This window comes from Carlito syrichta, unplaced genomic scaffold, assembly GCF_000164805.1.
Source record: "Carlito syrichta isolate Samal-C Ts95f unplaced genomic scaffold, Tarsius_syrichta-2.0.1 Scaffold306659, whole genome shotgun sequence".
Taxonomy (NCBI): Eukaryota; Metazoa; Chordata; class Mammalia; order Primates; family Tarsiidae; genus Carlito; species Carlito syrichta.
This window is the reverse complement of record NW_007250755.1, coordinates 698,032-708,202: the sequence shown is the minus strand read 5'-3', so window position 1 is coordinate 708,202 and position 10,171 is coordinate 698,032. Positions and strand designations below refer to the sequence as shown.

At 48.7% G+C, this 10,171-nt stretch overlaps 1 protein-coding gene across 1 annotated transcript in view; it reads right to left on the bottom strand.

The window, feature by feature from the left end:
* Positions 1–1,214: 1,214 nt before the first annotated feature.
* The window catches only part of CBFA2T2 (CBFA2/RUNX1 translocation partner 2), a 28,160-nt gene continuing 19,203 nt past the window's right edge, over positions 1,215–10,171 (bottom strand). Inside the window, exons 7-8 of the mRNA XM_021715104.1 lie at positions 7,950–8,140; positions 1,215–2,098 (exon numbers count right to left, since the gene is read on the bottom strand). Of these exons, the coding sequence (XP_021570779.1) occupies positions 1,799–2,098; positions 7,950–8,140 (491 nt within the window). The 3' untranslated portion in view covers positions 1,215–1,798. The remainder of the gene's footprint in view (positions 2,099–7,949; positions 8,141–10,171) is intronic.

Genomic DNA, 10,171 nt, shown 5'->3' with positions numbered 1-10,171 from the left:
GCTGATTCCATCCCTGTTAAAGTCAGGCTCCCACCAACCGCTGAAGCTTAAGAGCGGCAGGTGGGTGTGGGGCACACCCAGCACACGCGGCTGCCCAGAGAACTGTGGTCCTGTGTCCCGCAGGGAAGCAGTGTTATTCTGTTATTCTTTCCCTGGCTGTACCTTACATTAGGAAGTCCAGGTGTTGAAAGGTGCCTTGAACAGGTTTCTTTGTAAGACCGAAAATCCTTGGTTACAGTAACTTGGGGACTTATATGCCTACATGCAAGGACAGGGCCACCTGCACTATCTCTTTTCCTTGATGGTCCTGAGAGCCTTTATTTCAGACTCTTGTCAGAGCACAGAAGCTAGAGATCTGAACTTGGGTTACCAAAGGTTAGAGAGAAGAGACAGAGCCAACCAACTCAGCCCAAAAACGACTGGGGTGGGGTGAGAGGCTGCTGGCGGCTCAACGGGGGATCAGGGTTTCCAGGCTCCCCAAGCCCCAAATGGCAGGGAAGAATGCAGGAGGCAGCACCTCACATTTTGAAAGAGGTACAGGTAATATCATGTTTGGAGAGCCAGGTTAGCATCTAGGAAGCTCCCTGAAGATGGGAAGACAAATTTGTCAGGCCTTCCCAAGATGGTCTCACATTTCACAAAACCTTTCCGATCTCAAAGAGGGAAGCTATCAGATGCTGTAAGAGAAGGGGGACGAATTGTGCGCCTAACAATAAATCAATGTAGTAGGTATAAGGACATTAAACCATGAGGTCTGAAGAATTCTTTCAGATCTAGGACGGCTGCTCCACCAAGACCAGGCCTTGACAGCGGGGCAAGTCCTACCAGCGAGCGACAGTGTGGCCAGCAGGAAAACTGTAGTCAACAGGTGCCAGTCAGAGCCCATGGGCAGAAGACGCCCACAGCAATGCAGACATGCAAGGTCTGAGACAAAGGCCAAGAGTGAGACGACTGGGCGAGCAGTCAGGTGGTGGCAGAAGGTTCCGTGTTTCCAAGAGGCGGTCCACTTAAGAATGTGATGACACCAGTTTGGCCAACATGCTCAGAGAGAAAAGACCATCCACAACAAAGTCTCATTCTCTCTCAGACCAATCCATGTGCTGGAAACTATTTTCAGCACAAGCAAAATCCAGGGAGAAAAAAAGTGGGTCTCAAACTAAATTAGTCAGATTGGAAAATCTTGTCCAAAATGATCTGTGACGCGTGGCAGAAGGTGCATTTATTTAATCATTCTCATTTCTGGAGCTTTTATTGAAATGGCGACGTCTTTCCTGTTGATTCCAAGTATCTTAAACCTAGAGAGCAGGGTGGGGGTGTCCTGAGTGCCGTTTTTGCCTACCCAAGTCCCCAGGAGGCCAAGCAGTGTCGCCTTCCAAGGGCAGGGAGCGCAAGGAGCTGTTCAGGGGCTAGAGGGCCACTCCGTCAAGAAGGGCCTCCACAGCCTGCTGCCAGCCTCCAGCCTCCACCACATGAGGACGGTAATGGAGCCTGGCTGACTACAGTCAGCAGTCTGCTGACTCAGGGAGGCAGAGAGGGGAGCTGGTGGTCTACACTGAAAAGGGGCATTGCTTCCACTGGGAGGGAACACATCAAGAAAGCCATGGAGGAAGCAGCTCAGGCCAGCTGCCCACGTGCAGGAAGAATGGCACAACCCTTCCACAAGGACACAGACGGCACGTGCCCGGAGGCCGGACTCCTCCTGTGTCCAGTTGTTTCCTGCAGATGACCAACAGCCAGTCCCCCTGGTGCTAGAGTTCTGTCATGCCAAGTGGTCACCAGGAGAAGTGGAGTCTGAGGCTCAGAGTCCGTTGGTGTCAATGGCTGTCACGGAGGCAGGTGTTGAGGATCGTGAGGTGGTTGCCGAGGTCTTGTCCAGAGCGGGGCTGGGCACGCTGCAGTCAGTGGACCTGGCGGAAGAGCCCCTCCCTCCGGGAAGCAGCGGCCGGCTCTGGCCGTGGGGGCTCTGGCCATGCATGCTCTGGCCACAGAGGCGGTGGTGCCGCTCCCAGTCCTTGTGCTGGCAGAAAGAGCCACAGTAGCGTGCGATGTTGCAGCCACTGCACGTCTCGCTGGCTTTGCGGCCACAGTTCCAGCAGTTCTGCAAGACACAGGCATCAATTAGTGACTGCTGGGATCTCAAGGGGCAGGCTTGTCACGCATCACCTGCATGGCAGAGCCAGGGGCTGCATGTGAAGCCTGGGTTTTGGAACTACACACACCTGTGCTCCAGGCCTGCCTCTACCACTGCTCACCTGTGGGAAACACACCTCCCTTCAGGGTTTCCTTCCTCTGTACAACAGGAAAACTGCCTACGAACAGTGAGATGAGGGTGTAGTGAGAACACCTTGCACAGCACCAGCAAAGGCAGATAGTCGCTTCCTGCTTAAGGAGTGAACTCATCTTTTTGACTTGTATTTTAGACAAACATTTCTCTTGCTTTTCCCAATGAAGAAACAGTCTTTATTGTTTTTACTGACAATACCTGATCTTTTTTTAAAAACTTTTTATTTTAAAGATGTGGGGTACAATTCAGGGTTAAGTATACAAATGTTCACTATGCAGGTACCCTTGTTGATGAGATGTGCCCAATACCTGATCTTTTAACCAAGATACTTTTTTTGAGATTGGGGGGGGTCTTGCTACGTTGCCCAGGCTGGACTTGAACTCTCCTGCCTCAGCCTCCCAAGTAACTGAAACTACAGATGTCCACCACTGCACCTGACTTTAACAAGAATTTTCTTTTATTTATTTTTTTGAGTTGGAGTCTCACTCCGTTGCCCAGGCCGGAGTGCAGTGGCATGCTCAGTCACCCCAGCGTGAACTTGCTGGGCTCTGGCAATCCTTCCGCCTCAGCCTTCCAAATAGCCCGAACTACAGGCGCGCACTACTACGCCTGGCTAACTTTTTATTGATTGTAGAGACGAGGTCTCGCCAAGTTGCCCGGGCTGGTCTCGAATCCGCAGGCTCAGGCAATCCACTCACCTCGGCCTCCCAAAGTGCTGGGACTACAGGCTGAATCACCGAGCCTGGCCAACAAGAATTTCAAAAGAAGTATAGGCAATAACTGATTTTTTTCTTTTCAAGTTACCTACCAGGGAGCCAGGATGGGTGAACAGGAATGATTATGCTATCCCTCCTTTGACCTCTGTGCCTGTTTTCCTTTCACTGTGTGTCTCATCATAAATGGGCTGGTATCATGAACATTCTTCGGGCCTGTTCTGCCACCCACAATAACCTCAGAACTCAACACCAGGCACATAGCTAGGTTTAGCAGGACCCCCCGAGAGAAAAAGTACACCCGCTGAGAATGTACTAATTCTACTACAGGAGTTCTGAGCCATGTGAGACTGGATGAGAGCTGGAAGTAGTGGCCATTAAAGCAGAAGTAGGAGTAGTCACTGCAGGGACAGCCTTATACACCCCACCTGGCTAAGAGGGAAGAGCACCATCTTGAGGAGGGCAGGATGGATTGCAGTGGCCAGTCTGCTGCCCATTGTCTTCCCCACCCACTCGTTCTCCAGAACGACAGAAGCCAGTTGTGAGGCCTAGCGATGGCACCACCCGAGGAAGAAAGGCTTCACCAAAGGAATCAGTACACTCGCTCCTAAGTGCAACCAGCAGACGGCAAGGGCTGAAAGGGCCCTTGGGACCACCGAGTCCACCTCTGGCACTGTACAGATGGAAGAACGGAGGGCCAGTGGTGACCGACTTGCCTAAGGTTATAGAATGATGATGTGGCTATGCAACACAATGTCTGGAACCCCGCCCCCGACCTCCAGACGTCATGATTGTCAACGTGCAAGCTTAATCTCAAGGAGCATTAGGAAAGATTGCAGATTCCCTTCTGATATAACAGGCTCCTCAGGAAATACACTCTCAGAATTGCCAGCTTTTGTCAGCACCAAAAGGAGAGGACAAAAGCGGTGCAGAAGTCATTCTCGGGTTACAGGTGCAGAGCCTCAAGCAGTTCACATTCCAGCGAATTCCCTACTGTGGAGTCAGTCCCACAGGCTAACTCCAAACAGTATTTCAGCAGAATGTTCTTGCTTGAAGGAAGAATTCACGCATTGCCTACATAGGGCTGCTGGGCAAACACAGACCGACAGGCCTGCCACTGGCTGAATGGAAGAGCCCCTCTGACAGAGTGTGCAAAAACATCTCAGAAAAAGGGCAGAGGATTAAAACCACAGATGCCTTCATCTTGGCTGGCATTATTTTTTAAAGAGCTCATTTCATCATTTGTGATGCATGAAACACAGTGAGGCAAAATAAACAGTCTCCCACAGAGGCAGCACCACAGAAATGCAAGAACAATGTGGCTGGTGTCAGAGAAGCCAGGATGAAAAGGACAGTTTTACATCCTCTTCCTCTTTGGCTTTTCCCAGACCTAACTAGGGAGTTGTTGGTTTGTTTGTTTGTTTTGTTTTGAGCCAAGATATAGGACAAAAGGTATTGTTGTAGTCACCCTTCAAAACCTGCCTTCCTCAAAGCTGGAGAAATAAAGTTGGCACAAAGTCCTCTGTATTTAACTGGGAAAGGTTATAAACCTTCTGAGTTACTGGCCTGGTAAATCAGAAATGTGATTTTAGACTCTCCTTTGTCAAACAGGGGCCATCAGCTTATGTCAATATTACTTCAAGTGGGGCCGAGGACTATACTAGAACTACCTAGGGCTTGTTGAAATTCCTAGGACACATTTCAGACCTCCCTGACCTCACTGCAAACTTCGCCCACAGGAAAATGACTCCTCATTTTACTGACAACTGCTATCCCTATTACGTTTGCCAGGAAATCCAGACTGGTGACAGAACGTGCTCTGTGCCAGAGATAAGGGGACCTCTGACTTCTTCCCTTCACCCCCGGCATGTGAGGGAGATGCTTCAGCGGAAGTGGCTGTTTTGCATGAACAGGAGTTGCCACAGCCTGAAGACTGACAATCTAAGATCTTTCCCATCAGCATAGTGCACTGCAATTTAAAAGCACTTCCATAGCCGGGCTCGGTGGCTCAGTCTGTAATCCCGCGCGCCATGGGAGGCTGAGGTTGAGTGGATTGCCTGAGCCCACGGGTTCGAGAGACCCGCCTGGGCAATTTGGCGAGACCTCATCTCTACAATAAATCAAAAATCAGCCGGGTGTGGTAGTGCATGCCTGTAATTCCGGCTACTTGGAAGGCTGAGGCGGAAGGATCGCCGGAGCCCAGCAGCTCGAGGCTGAGGTGGCCGGGAGCGGCCACTGCACTCCAGTCTGGGCGACAGAGTGAGACTCCAACTCAAAAAAAATTAAATTAAATTAAAATTAAAATTAAAAAATAAAAGCACTTCCACAACCACAATCCAATTTCATCTTTCTAAAAACTATGAGACTAGCAGAGTAGGAGCTGGTATACCCATTGAACAGAGATGGAGATTGACTCCTTTCAGGGAGCACAGCCAGTGTGAGGGAGAACTGGGACTAGATGTCTGGGGTCCTGACCTCCAGTCCTGGGATCCTTCCCCCATACTCAACAGCGTCTCACAAATAAGAAACTCCACAGATACCTGGTAGCTTCAAAGAGTGTTTTCTGGGTGGAATGGAGGGAAATCAGTCCTGATGGTCCAATGCAGACTCACCAAAGCTTAGTCCTGCCTCTCTCCTGCCTAAGGAAAGCAATTTTGCTGGGATAGATGCTGGTGTGCCCCTCACCAGCAGTCGCTTTGCAGACTCTTTAAAATCACAGTTCCTTAAAAATCACAATCCCATACACGGAGACCTGGGACTTAAACCTAAGCATTCCAGATCAGAAAGCATGCCATTAGCCAAACGCTATGCTCCTTTTCTTTGGAGATCGAGCTAAAGGTAAACAGAGATAAAAGTAGATAAATATGGATAACTGTAGATGTTGATATGTATGACTGTAGATACAGAGTTAAACATAGAGAGAAGAAATAGACATGATACTGCTCAAAAACAGTTCTAAAGAAAAAGGAGGCATGGAGAAGGAAAAGAGAGGGAGCTAAGAAAATTTTTCTGGGCCGGGCGCGGTGGCTCACGCCTATAATCCCAGCACTTTGGGAAGCCAAGGTGAGAGGACTGCCTGAGCCCACAGGTTCAAGACCAGCTGGGCAACTTGGTGAGACCTCATCTCTACAGTAAATCCAAAATTAGCCGGGCATGGTGGCACATGCCTATAGTTCCAGCTACTTGGAAGGAGTAGCCCAGCAAGTCGAGACTGTGGTGGCTGTGAGTCCTGAGCCCAGTAAGTCGAGGCTGCGGTGGCTGTGAGCATGCCGCTGGACTCCAGCCTGGGCAACAGAGTGAGTCTCCTGCTCAAAAAAAAGGAAATTATTTCTCATGATTCATGGAGTGCTAAAACAAGGGATTTCATCACCTCCTCTGTGATGGCCACAAGACATTTAGACATTTTCAGCTTCACAATGCAGTGTGGCATTTCTATATTAAAATGGATCATTTAAATATAAAGAGAAAAAAAAATTTCAGTTGTTTTTTATTTGTTTGTTTTGTTTTTTTGAGTTGGAGTCTCACTCAGTCGCCCAGACTGGAGTGCAGTGGCCGCTCCCGGCCAACCGCAGCCTCACCTGCTGGGCTCCGGCGATCCTTTCGCCTCAGCCTTCCGAGTAGCCGGAATTACAGGCACGTGCTACCACACCGGGTTGATTTTTTGATTTATTGTAGAGATGAGGTCTGGCTGCCCAGGTGGGCTTCGAACCTGCGGGCTCAGGCAATCTACCCACTTCAGCCACCCAAAGGCGTGGGATTACAGGCTGAGCCACCGAGCCCGGCTTTGTTGTTTGTTTTTTTAAAAAAAGTTATTTAAACTTCAAGATAATGTCTCCAAGACAGTTGATCTCCCAACTACTAGATGGGCTCTACCTACTTATAGAAACAGACTTTTTCCTTGTTTTAAAGTTGAAAAATGACTCAGGCCGGGCGCGGTGGCTCAGCCTGTAATCCCAGCACTTTGGGAGGCCAAGGTGAGAGGACTGCCTGAGCCTGTGGGTTCGAGACCAGCCTGGGCAACTTGGTAAGACCTCGTCTCTACAATAAATCACAAAAACTAGCTAGACATGGTGGCATGCATCTGCAGTTCCAGCTACTTGGAAGGGTGAGGCGGAAGGATCGCCTAAGTCCAACAGGTGGAGGCTGTGGTGGCCGTGAGTGTGCCACTGCACTCCAGCCTGGGCAACAAGAGTAAGACTCAACTCAAAAAAAAAAAAAAAAAACCAAAAGAAAAATGACTCAAATGAAAGTTACAGAAAATTTTCATTAAATTTTTCAAAACGGCTAGTTAATGTTTTTGCCACATGCTTTTTTTCTTTTGAATTTTTTCATTTTTTTCCTCATTGTGGTATACAAGTGTCCGGTATAGAAGCATCACCAAGTCCTGGGCCCCACGTACCAGGAAGTTGGGCAGGTGTACCCAATCTGTCACTTTCAGTCCATAACAAAGCTATTCTGTTTGTAAAGAGACTAGATGCTATAGGACCTTGTGTTTTCTTTCTCCTGTGTCCTGGCTATAACACTAAAAAATTATGTCAGTTAAATTCCCTGAGCTAGTTTCCTTATCTGTTAATTAGAGACCAACAATATCCACCTCACAGGGTCATTGTGAAGGTCAAAAAGAAAACACGCAGCTGGGTGTCTGGTGCACAGTAAGCCCACTGAATCAGCACTGGTCACCATACAACTACACCAACTCTTTCTTTAGGGTGAGTTTCCAAAACCCAGACCAAGAGAATGAGCCTGTAACTCTCTAAGAATACGGTCCAATAATGTACTGTATCTTGGTGTGCGAGTCCCAGAGTGAGAACCAAACCTCTTCTGGTGCTGGATACAGGTTAGAACCATCCAGCTCAAGAGTGGACTGTGTCTCACTGTCTAGTACATGAGAGGAAAGTGGGGCTGTGGTCACGCTAGCTGCCCTGTCAGCCCCCGGGCTGACAGACTCTGACCTCCGTGGATTCTTCTTGCTCGTTGATGACAAGGAAGGCATCCTCTGCGGCCTGCCGCTTGACATCTGCTATGGTCTGCTCCATTCGCGCCCTCTCGGTCGCAATCACTTCGAAGGCCTTCTGCTCTGCCTCAGCGACAGCCTTCTGAACTTCTGACATGGCCTGAATTTTCACCTTATTCACAGCTTCTTCTAGAAGAAAGTGACAGTACAATCAACTGGCCGAGAAATCCTTTCCCTCCCACCCACAGCATTTCTAAGAAGGGACAGCACTGTAAACAAGATGACTCTTTTCTAAAATGGCACGCACTCGCTTCTCCATCCATGCAGGCGTGAGCAGGTGTGTAGATGATAGAGCTGAGCACTGAGGTAGCTGGGGACACAGAGGTGACTAGACACAGCCCACACTCACGCCTACTCGCAGTCCAGCACAAGGTGGTCTGGGTGCCATCGTCTATGTCAGCAAAGAGGTTAGAGTTCTAAAGATAAAAGTGGGCAGACCCACGAGGGCAGGGAGGACCAAGAAAACACGTTAGGTTGAGATAAGAGGAGCAATGAGTTTCTGCTTACATGTCAAGCTAAGGAGTGAATCCTTTTCTTCTGAAGGAAATGCGAACTGCAAAAAGGGTTATATGCAAGAAGAAAAGAATGAAGACAGGGACAGCAACCACCCAGCTGACAAAAGGAACTCTGGATTTAGGCAGGAGCAGGCAGCACCAAGGAGGGATGAAGCAGGAGGAGGACGGTGGCTTCTGGGTGTGGAGGTGAAGGAGAAGAACAGTAGTGCGATCAGGGAGATGGAAAACATCATAAAGCTGGGAGGGGGCGCTGCCTATCCAGGTGTTAAGTGACAGGGGGAGGTTAGATAAACCAGGTTGAAGAAATATGGACTAAAGACACAGGCTTATACAATATCAAAATTAAAAATATTGATAAAAAAAAAAAAAAAAAGACACAGGCTTGGACAGATTGCCAGGAGCCCTGTCCAGTGACCATCACCCCACCTGGTTCCTGATCCTTCCTCCCATCACCAATGCCCTGTCTGGTTTCCACAGGGTGGACATCCAAACAACACGCTCCACACAGGTAAGCCTCAGTCCAGTGTGAATAACGTCCTACATGAGTCCACAGGATCAGATAACCAAAAGCCTAAGGAAACTCCCCCACTTTAGTTCCTGCACAGCAGACTCCAAGGAGGCTGAAATCAGAATGTTTCAGGCTGCCATGCTAGAACTTTTCATGCTATTGCTCAGCTTTAAGAGAGTCTTCACTCCAAAGGCCAAGGACTCCATCTTCCTTGATTCTGGTTGTCCACATAGGTCCTCATGAGCCCCCTCGGGGTGCCAGGCAGGCAGCAGTGCCTCACGGAGCCCACATAACAGTGCTCTCAGGGACAATTCATCCCTTCCATTAAGGATGAAGCAAGAAGCCCAGTTTGGGTAACAATCTTACTGGAGATCATTTAAGGTCATAGATGGCACTACAGCAGAGCAAGGACTCAAATCTAGCTGGCCTAATGCCAAAGATGGGACATAACGCAGTTAACAAAAGACGCCTCCCAGGGAATCAAGGTCACCTAGTTTTAAAGAGATCTTTTTCCCCCCATGGAACTGAAGCTTGAAATATAGAGATTTGTACACGGTAATCTCTGAGACCTTATGGTTATTTTCATTGCTCACATTTATGATTATTTTCACTTTTCCCAATTCTGTTCTATTCTACCTCTTATTAAAAACATGCATCTTTCCATTTTATAACTTTTTTTTAAGTCACAGTCTCACTCTGATGCCCAGGCTAGAGTGCAGTGTCACAATCACAGCTCACCACAGCCTCAACCTCCTGGGCTCAGGCGAGCCTCTCACTTCTGCCTCCTGTGTAGCTGATACTACTGGCACACATCACCATGTCCAGTTAATTTTTTTTTCTTAGTAGAGATGAAAGCTTGCTAGTTTGTCTTGGCTAGTCTCGAACTCCCAGACTCAAACAATCCTCCCACCTGTCTAAGTGCTGGAATTACAGATGTAAGCCACTGTGCCTAGCAATTTTCTCATTCTCAGTTGCAAGGGTTTTTCTACATTGCATGTAGCTTTCCAAACTTTTTTTTTTTTTAAGTTGGAGTCTCACTCTGTTGCCCAGGCTGGAGTGCAATGGCACTGCTCACGGCCACCGCAGCCTCAACCTGCTGGAATCAGGCGATCCTTCCGCCTCAGTCTTCCAAGTAGC